The 20,155-nt window shown below is 40.7% G+C and overlaps 1 protein-coding gene across 2 annotated transcripts in view; it reads right to left on the reverse strand.

Moving 5' to 3' along the window:
- Lrrc28 (leucine rich repeat containing 28) overlaps positions 1-20,155 on the reverse strand; it is a 125,329-nt gene that overhangs the window by 78,407 nt on the left and 26,767 nt on the right. For both annotated transcript variants that reach the window (XM_031386954.1, XM_031386953.1), the window contains exons 4-5: positions 18,975-19,012; positions 17,913-18,050 (exon numbers count right to left, since the gene is read on the reverse strand). In XM_031386954.1, coding sequence (XP_031242814.1) covers positions 17,913-18,050; positions 18,975-19,012 — 176 coding nt within the window. The remainder of the gene's footprint in view (positions 1-17,912; positions 18,051-18,974; positions 19,013-20,155) is intronic.

Genomic DNA, 20,155 nt, shown 5'->3' on the forward strand with positions numbered 1-20,155 from the left:
GTGTGTGTGTGTGTGTGTGTGTGTGTGTGTATTCAGCTTAGGAAGCACAGGAGAGCAGCCAGGGAGGCTTGAGAAGCACAGAATGATTTCAAGAAAACAGTCACTTTAATATGACAAAAATATGAAGGGAAGATATATAATTTTCCTCATCCCAATCTTTACTGGTCTAATCAGCATGTCACAAGGTTTTAAAAAGGAACATAGCTATTAATTAGCATTCTCTAAACTATTTTAAAGTCACCTTTATATTTCCTCAAAAGCTAATGCCTGCATTCTGAAGGTGTTTGGGAGAATTTTAGTTCCAAGAACATCCAGAAAACATTTCCCTTATAAACACTGCTAAACATTCATAAATTTCAGAGCCCTGTTTATTATGACTTTAGTTCTGTGAAATAAAAAAAAGTTAAATGTGTATTTGCTATGTCTTCCATTTTTCTTAGTTTATATATTTAAACACCAAATTTAGAAATTACAGAAGCTTGACAACATCTGAATGTGGTAAGATGCCCTGAAAGACTAGTCACTGTGAACACTCTGGATCCAACTTCTAGCACAAAACCAGTTTGACAACACTTCCTGATGCTTTAACATGACATCTACAGAACTTCAAAATGGATCGAGGCATGTGTCCAAACCCAGAGCCTCTTGTTACATCACTTGGCTACCATCCCTACAATCTGGCCACGCATAAAAAGCAAGGCAGGCCCATGGGAAGGGGACGGGCCATTGCATCTCACATCTGTGCTGTCCTCAGATCTAGAGGTGGTAAAACTTGGTCAGACCTCCCTCATCTACTCCATTGATGTCCCTGTGCTACTGAGAAAAGCTGTAAAATAAGAGAAGCTGGATTCCATGTTTAGATAACTAAAACCAAGAAATAGACTGGATGATTAAAATTATAGGGAATAGTGTAATGGTCTCCATAGACCACTTTGATAGAAGGTCCTTTTGGTCCTAAGCTCCATCTTCTTCAGAATACTCATATGCACATGGAGAGCTGTGTGAATGAATTCAGTGTCAGGAGAGGAAAAATGTGGGGCCAGAGACAGCTTAGCAGTTAGAGGACAGGGGTTCGGTTCACAATAGTCTATAATTGCCCTTTTAGGAGATCCAAAGCCCTCTTGACTTCTGAGGCACCAGGCACACACATGTATACTACAGACATTCAGACAAACACTCATACACATAAAATAAAAATAAATCCTAAGAAGAGTCAATGATGTCAAAAGAAATCCAAAAAAAGAAAAAAGTTGGACTCTTTCACTGCCTCATTAAAAACCCTACTTTAAAGCTACAGTTATCAGGGCACAAGGCACCGAAGAGTAATGGAGCAACTTCCTATTCAACATTCCATTGAGTTGGAATGGCTAAAAAAAATGCTATATGTTAAGAACAAAACTAAACCAAAAATCTTAACCATTACCTACAGCATGCACAATAATTAATTTGAAATGGATTATAGACATAGATGAAAGAGACAAAACTACATTAGGACTTACAGAATGTGATATTTTATGACACAGAGTTTGGCAAACATTCCTTAACTATAACATCAATAATACAATCTACAAAATAGAACTTGGTAAATTTGGCATCATTACATTTTTAAATGTCTGCTCGTTTAAATCACTAAACTATAAACACATCCCATCACAGACTAAGTTAAAAAACATTTCCAGGTCATCTATCTGACAAAGGCAACAATATAGGCCAGCATACGTAAGGGCTCTTTAATAGGCATTTTAGTTTTTGCAAACTATATAACAACTCTATCTTGGCACAAACACAGACACAGATGACAGTATGTATAAGAATGGGCGTGGCTGTACTCCAGTAAAACTTTATTTACAAGCTCAGATTTGGTCTCATCCTTCTAGGCTAATTTGGATTCTATGAAAACTATTTTATAACTCCACCTTGTAATAACTGACAATAATATACAATCCTCTTTGTTGACAGGCATGTGTATATGTTACCTCTGGTGGAAGGGGTGGCCCTTTGGTCCTGTAGAGAAAGCCAGCTCTGGAGCCTTATACCTATTTTAATATTACTCATCTTGAGTTTGTCCATTTTGTGGATTTTCCTTTGAAATAGTTACATCTTACCAACTTCCTCATTAATGAGTTAAATAAAAGTTTTATCACATTTAAAGTCTTCATAAGCTGGCTAGAGAGACTAGCCACAGCAACAAGCTCTGGATTTGTCTGAGAGACTATTCCTCAAAGAATTAGACAGAGTGACTGAGGAGTAATTCTAATATCAAGATTAAAACTCCACATGCACATAAAGAAGAATTTTTTTGTTGTTGTTGTTTTTGTTTTTGTTTTTCCAGACAGGGTTTTTCTGTGTAGCTCTGGTTATCCTAGAGATCACTCTGTAGACCAGGCTGGCCTCGAACTCAGAAATCTGCTTCTGCCTCCCATGTGCTGGGATTAAAGCTGTGCGCCACCACCGCCCAAGAAAATTTATTTTTAAAAACAACTAATTTATGATTAAATATCTGAAATACTTCATCAAATAAATGACAAACACATAGAATATAGTAACTTTTAGTTAACAGAATGCAAATCAAAGCTTGAAAAAGATGCTACTACATGGCCAGTGGAACAACAACTTAAAAAGACTGACTGTACCAAATGTTAACAAGGATAAGAAAGAAGCAAAACCTTCAATATTGCGATCAGGCATGTAAATGGCACAGCCACTTTGATAATATAGCTCAAAATTTTCCTCTAGTTAAAAGTCCACTTGCCATATTACCTAGCAAGTCTACTCAGGTATTTGTGGGAGAGAAAGGAAAATACATGTCCACAAAAACCTTGTTTACAAATAAATGCTCATAGCAACATTATTCATAATGGCCCCAAGTAGAAACCATCTAAGTTATCAATCAGCTTATGGATAAACAAAACATGGCCCATCCAAACTATAAAACGAATACTCTGAAGTAAAAAGTAACGAACTAGTGAAACTCATGTTTCATGATGGCGTACATGCAAAAACACTGTCGTGAGTGAACTAGCCTCAAAGAAGGGCTACATGGCACCATGAAGGTAAAACTGAGAAAGTCAAAACTCCAGAAACAGAGCGGTGGGTTGCTCAGGGTGGGAACAGGGCCTGGCGCAAGCAGGCGCTGGAGAACTTGAACCTGATGGAAATGTTTTCACTAGACTGTAGGGAGGCTTCTCCGTCTGCGCATATTTTTAAAAACTTATCAACTGCATGTTTAAAATGGTGAGTTTTATAGTATATAAATGATACCTCAAATTCTTCAAATCAACAGGAAAAAATTTTAATTACTAACTCATGCCAGGAGCAAAATTACTGGTATTGTCATAGAGTTTAACAACATATTACTAAAAAGACTATTCAGTGTCTTGTACAAAGAAAAGAACTGTACAGATGACAGAGTGTAAATTAGCTATAGATAATGTGCTGGGAATAGAAAATCAGGGTTTTATTTCTTGTTGTGCTACTCATAACAAAAGTGTTTTTAAATTAGAAGTAGTTCAAATTTAAGCTATGGACAAGAAACAGACTCATTTAACCACCACACCTTACTGTGTCTTTTAGGAACATGAGCAAAATTTCCACTTTCATTTTATATCATGGATATTAAATTGTAGTAGGAGTTAAAATCTCCCTACCACCCAGGAAAAATAAAAGCAGGGATGAAAAAAAAAAACATTAATCTAGAGGGAGGGGAAGTACCAGGAATTGAACCCACATGCTAGACAAACATTCTACACTTCCAGCCCCAAGTGACATTAATTTTACAGTCATTTATTTTATTTAACATTTATAGTACATAAAGTTCCATGGAATTCCAAGTATGGGAAACTTAAATAGCTCTATGGATAAAGCTCAAAAACAATGTAGCCATTGATCCAATGCAAGCCAACAATAGCAGATGTAGCAATACAGCTATGGTATTCTAGAAGAGAGTCTTAAACACCAGGGAGGTAAAAAAGTCCTAGTGAGCACCGATTCACGAAACTGGTTTATTTATATTAAGGGCAACAGAACAAAAAGGGTTAAAACATCACTTGTTCCTTTTACTTAAAATTAGTATTCTATAGTCTACATTTAATGCCTCACTATATACCATATATATCTATTATAGGTATATATACCACCACCACTATCACCCAACACACACACACACACACACAGAGAGAGAGAGAGAGAGAGAGAGAGAGAGAGAAAGAGAGAGAGAGAGAGAAAGAGAGGCAGAGAGAGGCAGAGAAAGAAACTTGGTTCTTATAAACTTTTTTTTAAATTTATTTTTATTTATATGAATACACTGTAGTCGTCTTCAGACACCCACCAGAAGAGGGCGTTAGATCTCATTACAGATGGCTGTGAGCCACCATGTGGTTGCTGGGATTTGAACTCAGGACCTTCTGGAAGAGCAGTCAGTGCCTTTAACCACTGAGCCATCTCTCCAGCCCTCTTATAAACTTTTTAAAGAGTATTTCTCTATGTGTATATGTGTGGGCACATGTTCCACAGCATAAACCCATATATCCAGCAGTCAGAGGTCAATTTGAGGGCATCAGTTCTGTCTTTCAACCATGGGGATCCTGGACACTGAACTCAGGCTCTCAAGGTTGGTGGCAGGTATCCTTCTGGATCTGCTGAGTCTTGTGACCAGGCTTGATACCTGATTCCTAGATAGTTGATAACTGAGAGAGTTGACCTATGTAAACTACAGCTTTCATTATACACAGAATCCCATCACTCACAGTGAAGATCAGAAATCTACCTCGGAGCAAGCCCTCCTCCTCTCCTCAAGCCACAAAAAAATGCCACCAAAAGAGGTCTGTGTCATCCATTGTTGTGAAATAACATCAGAGAAAATCAACTTGAAGGAGACAGACTTATTCAACCCATGGTACTAGAAGCTCCACTCCACCCATGGCCGTGTGGCTCAGCTATTTTTGTGCCATGGCCAGCAAAGCATCATGGCAGGAAGCATGCAGTACAACCAAACTGCTCCCCTTCTGGCAGCTGCGAACAAGAGAGGGTATGGGGCCAGGGACAAGACACACCTTTCAAAGACATGTCTCCAGGAACTTACTTCCTCCAAGTAGACCTCTCCTCAGGTTTCTACTGCCTCCCAAGAGCATCACCAGCTGGAGGCCAAATCCTCAACCCATGAAACTGTGGGGGACATTCCAAACCCAAACTATAGCAAGATGCCAGGCCTTATCTCTCTCCAAATTGTATTAGAAGCAGGGATGTCAGCAGACCAGGCAAGGAGCAGAGGAGATGCATAAGTAACTCATGGTATCTGTCATCTGCATGTAAGGGCACTCATCTCTGCGGCCTCTCCTCACTCATGAAGCCAAGAGGTGTCTCCACACCAAGGCTGGGGTCTGCTTGGTTGGTTGGTTGCTTTATGCTGTTTTTTTTTTTTTAATCTACAAACAAATGGACAGAGAAAACTGAGCTGCCTCTAAAATCAAAGCATCTGAAGAAATGGTGGCTTAAAGGATTAAACAGAGACCGCCATCGCCAACTGTTATGCACATGGGGAGGGCTGTTAACAAGCAATATCAAACTGCATTCCTTTAACTGCTTCTCATTACATCGACTCCTTGGCAAATGGGAAGGCTTTTCACTCATTAAAACAATCATTAACCATAAAATCACTTGCAGAATAGATAATCAGATTTCAATTAAAACCTTTAATAGGGTTAAGACCCAATTTGCAGATGAAATAAAGCAACACTTATGCTTCAAATAATATGGTTAAATAATAAATGAAATAAAAAGCTTATTGTTTTACACACTAAAACATTTCTTCTGAAGATATATTTTTGCACTTAATCTATATGTTACCAGTTCTGTTTTCTTCAGTTACAATGTTTAACATGAAACTCTAATTTCCTGTGATGTCACTAACAGCAGTATATTGATATCAAGGCAGAAAAATCAACTCAAGCTGTTATAAAATAACTATGTATCTAGGTTTTATTCCTTGTTGATAAACTATCCTGAGAAAAGTAACTGAAGGGAGAAAGGGCTTATCCAGCTCACAATTCCAAGTTGGAGTGCACCAGCGCAGGAAGGCAAGGCCACAGGAACTTGAAGCATCGAGCCATCCACAATCAAAGGCATAGCAATGCACCAGTGCATGCAAGCCTGCTAGGGTGCTGCTCACCGTCACAGTGGGTGGGGCTTCTCCGGAGTCAAGATAAGCCCCACACACCAACTTAACTCAGACAATCCTTCATGGAGACTGCCTTCCAAGGTAATACAGACTGTGTCAAGTTGACAAACTGTCACAATATGAAGATATAATCCTTGTTTATATGTCAAAATGAGCTTTGTTCTCAGAGCTAGGTTAATATACGCAATGCATCAAACACTACTAACAGAAAAACTGTGTTTAATACCTGGAAGTTCTTTAAAATAAAAATGATACAAGTTCTTCCAAAACATCAAAACACTTATAGCAAGTGTTCCATGCTACCTCCAAAACACTGAAAGCTGACTTAGGTACAAAAAGAACTCCCTGTCTGAGGGCTCTTAAACAGGCTATAGCTAAGAAAACACATTTTATTAGTTCTCAAGAAAGTTCAACCCCAGAAGATTAAGAATGCATTTATATTCATCAGGCAGTTAAAAAATATTCTGACTTGGCTGGGTGGTGGTGGCGCACGCCTTTAATCCCAGCACTTGGGAGGCAGAGGCACGTGGATTTCTGAGTTCGAGGCCAGCCTGGTCTACAGAGTGAGTTCCAGGACAGCCAGGGCTATACAGAGAAACCCTGTCTCGAAAAATCAAAAAAAAAAAAAAAAAAAAAAAAAAAAAAAAAAAAATATTCTGACTTGTTGGTTTTAACATTAAAAACCAGTTACAAACCCAGGAAAGGCTTCTATCATAACAAATGCAACCTCTCTTACAGTTTTACTAAGGAGATCTCAAGTCTGAGGGCCTCTGGAAGCACTGCATAGTGCACACTAAGAGGTGGGCGTGTTTCTGCAAACCACTCACATGCCAGCTTGGTCCCTGAGGCTGGACCTGACTTCTTCACCTCCCTTCGCTGACCGTGGAGGCATCACTGTGGTCCCCACACAGTGGAAAGCCTGAGAAAGGCCTGGTGTAACAACTGCTTATGGACAGAGCAAGCACTGAGTGCAGGTCTCCATGACACAAGCTACCGTGACATGTCACAGAGGAATGGTCGGTGAACATGAACTCCTTGTGCCTTGGCCAGCAGCAAGACAGATGGCAGAGGCATCAAGTCTCAGGCACCAACTTTACTTCTCTTGCTTTTTAAATTATTTTTTAAAAAATACTGTCACCATGAACTTTTGCTGTTCAGACATTTGGCATGTTTTCCACCATTTCCTTTCACACCTTTCCTAAAAAGGAATATTTTCTGTAGAAGGACTCACAGTCCAGAAAATAAAACATTTTTCTTCCCTTAGAAGAATTTTAATGGACATTTTTATCCTCTTCTATTGGCCAAATTGTCAAAGTTTATAAAAGTATATAAATAAAATTTAAAAACCACAATTTCATGTTTGTCTGAGAAAGTTACATGTTTCATTTAATCCAGTATACTAAGATAATTCTATATAAATACCTAAATAAAATATTTGCATAGAGCTACTTATATCTAGTTATACTATGAGGTAACTGCTATTGAAGTATTGACTATCTCATACTGTAAGTCCATAACGGCCACTCAAAGCACAAGCTCTCAGTGTGACCTAAGGCAGACAAGTTGTTAGGTGGTCACTCTGGCAAGCTGGGGAAGACTGCCAGTCATTGACCCTTCTTCCACTATTGTCGAAATAGGAAACTTTTCCTTAGCTCTCTACTGAAATAACAACTAGCTAGCAAAATATACCCAATTCTCTCTCCTGTCCACCCAGTCTCTTTAGAAGCCAGAGTCCTGATTCCATTCTGTGCTGTCACACCCACTTTCCCTAGCAGGGTTGATCTAATGCACATGTCTGGTTAAGCGACAGAAACAGTAAGCCTCTCAAGTCAGCTGTCCAACACCAGCCACACACACCTACAGTGTTGGTGACCCTGAGGAGTGTTTTACAGGGGAACCATTTCTCAGCTGTTTTCAACAACAAAGCGATGGGAGGGGGACACCATTACCTGGGATGACATACAGTTTTCGTAAGGAGAGTAGTATGGGGTAAAGAGACTAGATCACTGGGGCACAGCAGGCATAGTACAGCACTCTGTGTTTTGGGATTTCAAAAAGCTGCCTTTGAGCTGACTGCTAAGAAGCTGAAAGGTGAGCTCAATGAGATAGATAATGAAGGAACCCAGTGTTCCGTTCCTCAGCCACCTAACAATCTCAGAAAAGTTAATTAGTGCAGGGAATCAGAGCCAGAGCAACCAGGGTTACAGCTACAGGGTGAAAGCCATACCTCTAAAGAATCAATGTAGCACCTGCTGCAATTTGTCAGCCTGTGCCACAGTTGGTTACTCTGTGTCAATAAAGTTCAACAGAGTAATAAGCAGCAGGGAGCCCAGAAGGTTGAGCGGCCTTCTACAAAGGGCTGATCCTCTCCCTCCACAGAGACTAGTGAGCAGTGTTGGAAGCTACTTGGGTACCAACATGATCACCCTAAGAAGAGATACTAAGCCTCAGCTCACTGAAGCAACGGGGGCAACTGAAAAAAAATAACTTTAAGAAATCACATTTGAAGGATAACTTTCAGAAAAAAAAAATCTCACTGGTTACGTGAAGGGAACCACAGCTGTGCACTGGTTCCATGAAAAAACATATTGTGTGTGGTTATATAAAGGGCACAGCCCTGTGTGTGCTGGTTCCATGAAAAACAGCTGTCTGTGTGTGTGTGCTGGTTACGTGAAGGGCACAGCTGTGTGGCACCATGAAAAGCATAGCTCTGTGTGCTGGTTACATGAAGGCCATAGCTCTGTGTTTGTACATGCTTTTAGCCACTAAGTACAATCCGTTCATGTTTTTAATTTGAGCGGAAAAAGCCCTTCCTTTTTTGGTATGCAAAACAGCTTTTCAAGGATTAAAGCATTTAAAAAAAAAAAAAAGCCTGATTTACAAACCAGATGTGAGCAACATTTTTTTTCTTTCTTTCTTCCTTCCTTTCTTTGTTTCTTTCTTTCTCTCTTTCTTTCTTTCTTTCTTTCTTTCTTTCTTTCTTTCTTTCTTTCTTTTCTTCTTGGTTTTTCAAGACAGGGTTTCTCTGTATAGCCCTGGCTGTCCTGGAACTCACTCTTGTAGACCAGGCTGGCCTCGAACTCAGAAATCCACCTGCCTCTGCCTCCCAAGTGCTGGGATTAAAGTGTGCCACTACTACCTGGCTATGAGCAACATCTTTTCAGGCTCCTGGTTGCTTTATGTTGTTTGTCACTATAACCTCCTATGGGAGTTCTAGGGAACTGATGGTCACAACAGTATCAAGCATGTTTGCCTGGAGGATTAGCTAGTTTTTCTGCTTTGTCCAGTATCATGGTCCTTTGTGGTCTTTACACAATGAAGTATTCTGCAAGTATACCTGCACTGATGGGGGCTCTTCCCCAATAATACTTTATTTGTAGTTGTGTAATATTTCTCTTCATAATATATATAACTTTGTATCATCAGGTTAGAATTAGTTTAGATTTGTTAAAAAGCAAATAATGCTATAGTTTTGATGCAGAGATCATAGAAAAGTAAGAGTTTTTAAAGTGTTACAAAAGCTTAAGAATACACACGATTGAAGGTAAGCAAACATGAAAAATCAAACAGTACTGAACAGAAATTTGATGGCAGGCATGGCAGGAAAACTTAAAAGGCACTCACTTCTCACAGAAACACAATACAACTAATCAAAAGGCAAAAGCAGGGACAGCTGTTTTGAAGCAAAGAACATGTACCACTGAACTACAATCCTTGAAACAAGGGGGATGAGAGGTGAGGTCCATGGTGGGCCCAGCTTTCTGCCAAGCTGCACATTCTAGGCCATGAACAAGAAAGTGAAACACAAACAGCCCAGAATCCCAAAGCTGAAGAGGCAGAGAACAGAGCTCCAGGCAGACAAAACTCCTGGGAAATGCAGGAAAGGGAACCTAAGAAGAAAACCTGCAAAAAAGGTGAAAAATGGGCCATGGTCTGAACACTCATGTCCATCAAATTTCACATGGAAACCTATTCACCAATGTGATGGCACCAGAAAGGGGGCCTTAGGGAGACACTAACTTTGGAGGACGAGGGCCTCATGCAGGGGTCAGACCTCAGAGACTGAGAAGGTGGTGAGAAGACGCCATTCTGCCTGTAGACTAAAAAGCAGCCTTCCCCAGATACTTAATCTGCAGCACTTGGATTCTCGACTTCACAGCCTCCAGAATCACAAGAGACAAACTTGTTGCTTATCAACCATGGCAGTTTTCCCTATAGCATCTCCATGGACTAAAGGAGAGGGCAGAACAGCAGGCTGTAGAGCACAGGCAGGAGGAGAAGACAGGCCGATACATGCCACCCAAGTTTACAAGAGATTAAAAAAAAAAAAAGTAGCACCCAATGGCTGTCTGACTAGACTAAAGGACCATTCAACAGGAGAGAAATCATGTGCGGTACTGAATTCTGGTCAGCTTCTCAGAGCTAGTGAGGTCATGGACCTTAGAAAAGACTCTACTACCACCACTTTGTGAGACCAGCATAATCCTGGACACTACATTCCAAATCTTATCCTTACACCCGCAGGAGAGTAGAGCTACTGAGAAGGCTAGGCTGAGTCCATGACAGGCTTCAAGTTGGCAGATACAAGACTAGGGCCTAAGAACTGGGCAAGTTCGGGCAAGCCCCAGGCAAGTCGACTACTATTAGAAAAAAAAAGAAAACAGGCTCCAGCCTTCATTCCCTAATAATGGTTCTGGAATGCCTAGAGATACAGTAAGATTAAAGCCTATCTACCCATGAATTCCACTGTGCTTTAAATTGAGCCTGTGTGCTGACTGGGTTGTCTCTCTATCTTGGTGATGGGAGACCCCAGCATGCTGAACTTCGGCAGAATAAAACACTCTTTACATTTACATACTATTTGAGTCCAGGGTGTCATTCTTCAGTGAACTATGGACCCTTACCCTACTATCAAAGAAGCTTCTCTTTACAGCAAGTAGAAACCATCACAGAAAACCACATGTGGATACAATCCAGAGATCAGCAGATCATGGGGATTCCAGCCCCAACAGATACATCTACACAACTCAGGGAACATCAGAGAGGAGGGAGCAGACATACTGTGAGAACCACAATAACACAAAGTCAGCTGTGAAACAGTTTCTCCTAGAAATGGCTGCAGAGACAAGATCTGAACAAAGGCAATATCAATGGACATGTTCATGGGGGAAAGTTCATGAGGTCTCACCATAGACAGAGAACTGTAGGCAACTAATGACCACTGGGAAAAGGAGAATTAGCCCCTCTTGGGAATGAGCCCCCTCATCTGTTGTCCAATGCAGTGGTTAACCTTGAAACCACAAGTGCATTATCAACAAAATGAGTCTTATAGGTTGTAGTTATGTATATATGTGTGCGCATTCTTGTGTGCACGAGAGAGAAAGGGAAAGAGACAGAGACAGAGAGACAGAGACAGAGACAGACACTGAAAATCAAAGAAAGAGACTACCACATCCCCCTTGAGAGGGGACATGGGGGTGAGGGAAGAATGGGGGAAAGTGATACAATTCTATTTCAGCAAAACATTAAATAAACAATGTATCAACAACAAAGAACAAAGTTCTAGTGGTTTGTAGAAAAATACCAACTAATTTAACATGTAACAAGTTCCACAAAGAGAATGTGATGCAGAAAAATATTTGAAGAAATGACAGACAACTTTCAATGCTGGGGGAAAAAAAGACAGAGATAATTATTATAAAAACATATATCAAAGCCGAGCAGTGGTGGCACACGCCTTTAATCCCAGCACTTGGGAAGCAGAGGCAGGTGGATTTCTGAGTTCTAGGCCAGCCCGGGCTACAGAGTGAGTTCCAGGACAGCCAGGGTGATACGGAAAAACCAAAAAAACAAAACAAACAAACAAAAACCACAACAACAACAAAGAAACAAAAAAAAAACCCATATATCAAGACACACCATAGACAAACTGTGATACCGAAGATAATGAGGACCACCTTCCTACAGCAATAGTGAAGGCCATTAGAGGTGTGGGAACGATGGCATAATAACAACAGACTTTTACCGCACACAATGGAGGGCAGGGAAATGGAAAGTCACACTTAAAGAAAGAAATCTAGCCAACTCAGAATTCCACAGCCAGAAAAATCAAAGAGAACTTTTCCACTAAAACAAAAGCAAGCAAATCCCCAAGATGGCTCCCTGGCCCTGTGTAGTACTGCACTGCAAGAACTAGTGAAGGGAGTGCTCAAGATAAGGAGAGGTGTACACAGTGGAAATGACAAGCGAATGACAAGCATGTGTGCATTTTAGTCTACAGAGAAAAAATATCCCACCTAAGAGCACCAAGAAAGGATGCACATGGCTATGCTACTGTCAGGTCACATTGACATAATAGCACACGTGTCTCAACTATTAAGGGTGCATAGAGAAAAGCTATATAGGAAATAAAATGCAATACTGAAGCATGTGCAGGTAATCCAAACTAAAATGGAGAGGACACACAGAAGAACCACAACCTATGGTGGCCAGTTGTGGGAAGGGCAACTTCAAAATATAAACATTTGGATGGTAAGATGGCTCACTGGGTAGAGGTGCTTGCCAGCAAGTCTGATGGTATGAATTTGAAGTCCAGGACCCACAAGTGGAAGGAAAGAACCAACTTCCTCAAGTTGTCCTCTGACCATCATGCATGTGTTTTGGCAAGTGCAGCAAGCGCACACGCAAATACACTTGCATGCATGCACACATGTCCATGCAGGTACACTGTCAAAAGTTTTAAAGAAAATAGAAAACTTAAACTTGGGCTAGAGAGACAGTTCAGCAGCTAAAGGCATGCAATGCTCTTACAAAGGATCCAAGTTCAACTCCTGGCATGCATAATTAGGTAGCCTGCAATCATGAAATCACCTATAACTCTAGCTCCAGGGGGTCTGATGGCCTCTTCTGACTTCATTGGCACCTGCGATCACACATGTGCACTTCACTGCAAAATAAAATTAGGAAGTTGCCGAATCGATGGCTCAGCAGTTGTGAGCACTGGTTGCTCTACAGGACCTGCATTCTAGCCTCGGCATTCACATGGCCACTCACAGCCATCATTCCGGACCTAGGAGATTCCTTCTTATAGCTTCCACAGTCATGACATTCATGTGGTGCATAGACATACATGGAGGCAAAACGCCCATGCATATGAAATTATAAAGTAATGAAGAGAAAAAAATAAAAATAGAAAAGTCATAAGAGATCACCACTCTCCTGTAACAACCAACACAGCTAGATATAACACATAATCATAGTTCCTAAAACGCATTAACGAAGAGGACACAATTATTTATCCTAAGCCTACTTCAATAAGGGACAAACCCACTTTAAAAGAAAAGAGATCTCCAGTTGCTATGCTCTGACTGAAAGAAAAGGAGGGAGAGAATCTGCCCTAGACAAAAGCCAATGAGAAATCAGTCCAGCTGTGAAAGGTAGCACACACTCGCGCATGTGTATACACACACACACACACACACACACACACACACACACACACGTGTGTGTGCACATATGCTGATGCAATTTTCCCAAGATACCCAAGGCTTTCAGCTAGGGAAAACTGGAGGGTAGAGATAATAAGAAAGCCAAGATAAATTTCTTGGAGGCAAGAAATCTTTAGAGTACAGAGAAGCAAACACAGCCACAGTGGGACGGCAGGAAGAACCCTCATGGGATAGGGGCCAGGGGTAGCTCTGGTGATGGAAATCTCTCAGCAATTGAAAAAGCCAGTCACCAGCATGTAAAACAGGAAGCTGTCTCCTGCAAATCAAAGGAAAGGTTCTAAATAGCCTGTAAACACACGAGAAGGTACTTGTCACTCTCAGGCAAGAGGAAAATACAAACTAAATTCAAAATAAAGGGACTATTTTTATACTCAGTGTCATTGCTAAAAATAATCAGGAGAAGCGGACAGGATCACACTTGGAGGCGGGGCCAGGAGCCTCCTACATACTGCCCAAGGGTGAGAACTGAGAAGGTCACTCTGATGACTGCTAGGAAGTGTGTTATGAAGTTACATGTACATCTGCCCTGTGAAGCAACAACTTTCATTCTTGAAATATTCTACCCCAAAGAAACAAAAACAGCATGTCCACAAAAACCTTGTTCCATTGTGTTTTATTAGCTTTATTTGTATGAACATCAACATTTTTAAGTCTATATGCTCATTAAGAGGAACTGAATACTTACGCAATGGAATATTGCTTTGAAATAAAAATAAGTACTGATGTATGCAAGAATTGAAATAAAAATAAGTACTGATGTATGCAAGAATATCTACTCAATGAACAGCAGGAGCACTACTCAAAACCATTCTCAGTGAAAGAAGCCACATAGAGGGAGCACACTGTAGGGCGAGAGAGAGTAGTAGTATGTGCTATGGAAACAGAAAGGACTACTCGGAGGGGAGGAAGGAGACAGAGTGGGAGGCAGAGGGTGGGGCCCGTAAGAATATATGATCTATATGAAGGAAATATCTCAATCAAACCTGGGGCTAACGAAAAGAAAAAAAGTCACAGCAAAGTCTATTATTTTGTATAATTAATGTACAGTAATAGGGCCAATAAGATGGCTCAGCAGCTAAGAGTGGTTACTGCAAAAGCCTGATGGCTGGAGTCTATCTCTGGAACACACATAAAGGTTTAGGACAGAATCTACTCCACAAAGCTGTCAACATCCACACATACATCGTGGCACACCCCATATATCAAAATATCATATTTTCATATAAGAATAATGAAATATTTAAACAGACTTCATTCGTGGAAATATGCATATGATATGTACAATAATAATATTTTTAATATGTTTTCAATTTACAAAAGAAACGCAGAGAGCATGCAGCATGGCTTTCTAACATCCCATTCAGGTCAGTCCTCAGAGGAGTTGCACAGTTCTTTCACATGCCTTCATGCTATCTGTCTAGTGTTCTCTGCACCCTGTGCAGTATTATTACAGTCAACTGGGACCAAAAGGACATCATACAGAAGAGTAGCAGGCATATCATAAAAGGTGAAGAGGTAACAGAAGATGCCCCAGGTCATACAGAGACCTGCTAGCAACGATGCTATGACTAACTTCCCAACCCCACACAGGACAGTGTGGTGTACAACAGGCTGCAGAGCTGAGTGACAGAACCAGTGTGCTCCAGCTCCGACACCTCACACAAGCAGCATGAGCCTTGGAGGTACTGGGAATATGCCACAGTTGGCTGCAGCTCACAGACACCACCCAGCTAGAACTAGCTCAAGTAGAAAGCCTGTGACACTCAAGAACAGAGCCAGGAGACGGGATACTGAAGGAGAGCAAGATGCCTCAACTTACTGGATGCTTAATGTTCCCTTTTCTTTTACTCTAACCTAAGAAGATATTGAGACACAGTGTAATCATCCAGAAAATAAGGCAGATCAACTTTCACAATCCCCCATGCCTACCCCACCAACACTGCTCCTGCTTCTGTCAGGCACCCGCAACTGGAGCAGCCGAACGCTGAGAGAAGGCAAAGGCAAACAGCAGAGACTCTGTAGGACTCTGCAATCCAACAGAGGAAGGAGGAGTTCTTAGAACCACCTGCTAGTTTCTTGTAAGTCATGGTAAGTTTCAGAACCTGATAGAACACTGGGCCTCACAGCAATCTGTGACATGGAAAGATGACTGTGTACACTCTGTTTTTTTCTGAAAGAGATTTATTTATTTTTATTTATGTGAGTACACTGTATTTGTCCTCAGACACACATCACAAGGGTGCATTGGATTCCATTACAGATGGGTGTGAACCACCATGTGGTTGCTAGGAATTGAACTCAGGACCTCTGGCAGAGCAGTCGGTGCTCTTAACCACTGAGCCATCTCTCCAGCCCCTGAGTTCACTCTTAAAAGCAGTTCTTGAGAGCTCTGGCTACCCTTTAGCCAGGCTTTTATATGTGTCCTGTGTTAATTTAATTTACATCCTGAATACTTTTCATATTTCAATTAGTGGCTATGACATTGTTCTCAAAGGTTTTTCAAGCACACACATGCAAATGCACACAGCAGCCCATATGCATTCACATATCAGACAACAAGCCACCACAGTAAAATGGGAAGCCTTTTGAGGGAATAGAGCATAAAAATCAGCTACAAAACAGGATGGACTGACTGTGTAGGAGGGGCTACCAACACATATCAGCCAGTGTCTACAGCTGCCGAAGAACAACAGGAGAGATCTTCCCCTTCTTTTCTTCATACTATGTCTCAAAACACAGCCAAACATCAGGGAGATGTTTAGACTTGTTCCCAACACAATCAAATATTTGAATGACCTCACAATGAGATAAATACATGTGAAGCAAAGAAGTAGGAGGGCCTGTCCAGAACTACACAGGTTGCCTAGGAAGAAAGACACCTATTCTTGGCCAGGGGTGCTGGAGTATATCTGTCTCCTCAGTCCTAGGGAGGCAGAGACAGGTAGAGCTATGGAGGGCTGCACAGTAAGTGAGACCCTATCTGAAAACAAAACAAAACAAAGCAAACAACCTACTCATGGTTCACCTAAAAGCTCCTATTCAAGACACCTAGTTGCTACAGAATAAAATATCACTCAAAACAAGGACAGCCAAGTCCATACGACAGAAACAACAAAGCTGGGAAACTAAAAAAAAAAAAAAAAAAAAAAAAAAAAAATGCCTGAATTCCTGCGGAACAGAAGTGTAGATAAAACAAGTTATATGAAAGCAGTCAGGAAATAAATACCTTCAGTGGTTATTAAGAGGCAGTCAAATGATGTTATAAAAACACCATTCACTTCTGGGAACGCACCGGACGGAAATGACCACATTCCACCACAAAATGTGATACATAGTTAAGAACAAAGAGCAGAACAGCCATATGGAACAGAAGTGCTGTGTCCTTGTACGTATATAAGCAGGGTTTGCAAGCAGTGCATTAGATTCATGGGTTTCATTCTTTTGTTTGAATTTTGAGATAGGGTCTCTTGTATCTTAGGCTGGCCTTGAACCCACCAAGTAGCCGAGGCCAACCTTGAACTTCTGATCCTCCTGTATTACCGTATCTGGTTTGTACAGTGCTAGAGACTAAATCCAGGGCTTCATACATGCTAGGCAAGCATTCTGCCAACTGAGCTACATTCCCAGCACCTTATTACACATGTATTAGTGTCAAGCATGAAAACTTCTATCCCTGTTGTGACATTTCCTGGGCAGTCTTCAAAAGAGCATCTAACTCTCTGGCTATTTAAAAAGAAACTTGAAAGCTGGAATGATCAAACATTGCAAAGGTAGTCACATGATAAATCCTGAAAATCATGTTCTTCACTGACCTGAAAGGTTATGCATTGAATATAGCTGGAAACAGTGACTCATTGTATGAGGTTAAATATTGTTTAACTCCTTAATACTATTTTTACAAAAAGACACCTTAAGCATCCAAATTTACTCACATTCTTTGATGTGAAATTCAGAGCCAACAGCTCTTCACACAAACACCTTGCCAGGCAGTGAGAAGAGTGATGAGCGGACACTCTTCATAATGCACCCCACAGTGGCCCCAAAACAGACACACTATCCTCTTACATTTACACCAGGTTCTCAGAACACTTGGTCAGGTTTCACCTGCAGTCCTTTGTTTCATCCTCAAACAAACAGATACTTGCAAATATATTCAAGCACCCCTGCTGGTGCCCTCGGTACTAAAACCAGATTCCTGACACACAACAAACTATACAGACAGGGATTACCTGGAGGTAGGAATTGTAGCTGATTATTAGCTAATCGAAGGTGACGCAACGCTCTCAGACGACCAATTTCTGGGCAAACGATCTCTAAGGCATTGTCACTGAGATCCAGACACTGGAGTTTCACGAGGGACCCGATGGCTTCAGAGAGAAAAGGGAGGGAGAGGCAGAATGAGTGTGATTCTGTGTTCCTAGGGGACCACTTCACTCTTGACTCTCCTCTTTCACTCATGCGACTTGAAAATGAAGTTGTGAAAGTGGAAAGTATCTCTACCTTGAGATAAAATTAACTTAAGAACAAGTAAAGACATTAAAGCAATGGGGGACTATGTAACTAAATAAAGAATTCAAAGATGAACCCAGCTGGGGTGGTCCTGAGAGGCTGAGGCAGGAGAGTAGAATTTGAGGCCAACAGAGAGACACAGGAGCCTGTCTCAGATGACATCACTAAGAACAGGGCCTGGGAAGTTGCTCAGCTGCTTAAGTGTTTGTCATGCCAGCAAGGAAATCTGAGCTCAGTCCCCAGAACCCCAGGTTTAAAAAGCTCTAGCAGCACATGCTTGTAACCTAGAGCTAGAGATGCAGAGAGATGGGGTCCTGGACTGACACTATGAATTCCAGCCCAGGGGATTTCCCTCAAAAAAAAAAAAAAAAAAAAAAGACATATGAGGAACAAGTTACAAAGTGGTCCTCTGCAGTCCTTTCCCCACACACTCCCTCCCCACACCCCCACACCCAAGAATTTTAAAGAATATGTTATTTTATATGTAACTAAATTCGTAGTTAGTTGTACTTAGTACTTATTTCACTGTTTCCCAACAGCAGTTTGTCCAGTAATTTTCCTGGCCATCTATTGTCTTTAGGCTTCTCCATTTAATCTTTCTTAACTGGACTTACATTTTAAAGCAAATAAATTGAACATCTTTTAGATTAAAATTCCTTAATTCACCAACCAAAATAGGTTTAAGGAGCTAGAGATGAAGAATCAAAGTATGGAGCTCATCTGCTCATAAAGCAAAATATAAATGACATTGTTTTCAAACTAAGAATTTTAAGTGTACTTACCTTCTGGAACCACAACTATGTTATTTGAGTGAAGGTACCTGTGACAAAAGAAGGGGAAAGTTGCTTTTGTTATTCAGTATTTTGTCAGATACCCAGTTAATACAAGCTCTGTTTGAAAACTTATCAAAGTTTTCAAACTTAGAAGCAAAACTTCCCAAAATACACAGACTTAACAACAGCTAATACTTTGAGAGAAATATGCTAAATCACAAATATTAAATCTATCTTCTGATTTAGTCATTTTTAAATCATTAATATAAAAATCTTATAAGGTATTTAACCTCATTAAAAAGTTACTAGTTCTATAGGCTGGAGAGATGGCTCAAAGGTTAAGAGCATAGGCTGCTTTTCCAAAGGTCTCCAGTTCAATTCTCAGCAACATCATGTGATGTTTTATAACCACCTTTAATTAGATGTAGGGCCCTCTTTTGGTGCAGGCATACATGTAGGCAGAACACACTATACATAGTAAATAAATACATCTTTTAAAAATTACCAGTACCTCTATTCATTTAAATTATTTAGGTTTTCAGAAATATGTTTACTGTATAAAGAAAAATCAATACCTATTGTGTAAAAGGAGATATGAGTTTTAGTTTCTAAACAGTAAAAGTGGACTAAAGATAATTCTAACTGGTTCAGGCAGCCATTAAGAGCACTTGTTCTTACAGGGTCCCAGCACCCACTTGGTGGCTCCTAACCATCCGTAATTCCAATTCCAGAAGACACGCACCCTTTTCTTCACTATTCAGGCACTAGGTATGCATATGGCACATACATACTTGCAGGAAAAACACTCAGACAAATTAATCTTAAAATGAAACAGAACTCTTAAAGATATCTCTAGTTGGCAGGCTTACTGTAACCCAAGAATAGAGATTAAATGTTCATTAACGTCTCCGTAGAAATACTCTGATGCCAAGGCACAGAAATCTGACTTCTCAGCACTAAAAGGCTTTAAAAAGACCTGCAAGTCCAGGCTAGTCTAAATCATCAACACTTTCCCACTGAAGCATCTTTGGCACACTCTGGTGGAGACTCCAGGTACCATCTGAAAGCACATATTCAGAACCAGATGCCGAGACTGCCAGAGATCATACAGTAAAAATAAAATCAGTACCTGACTAACACAGATGTAGAGGCTCACAGCCATCCATCGAACTGAGTACAGGGTCCCCAGT

This window comes from Mastomys coucha, unplaced genomic scaffold (assembly GCF_008632895.1).
Source record: "Mastomys coucha isolate ucsf_1 unplaced genomic scaffold, UCSF_Mcou_1 pScaffold21, whole genome shotgun sequence".
NCBI lineage: Eukaryota > Metazoa > Chordata > Mammalia > Rodentia > Muridae > Mastomys > Mastomys coucha.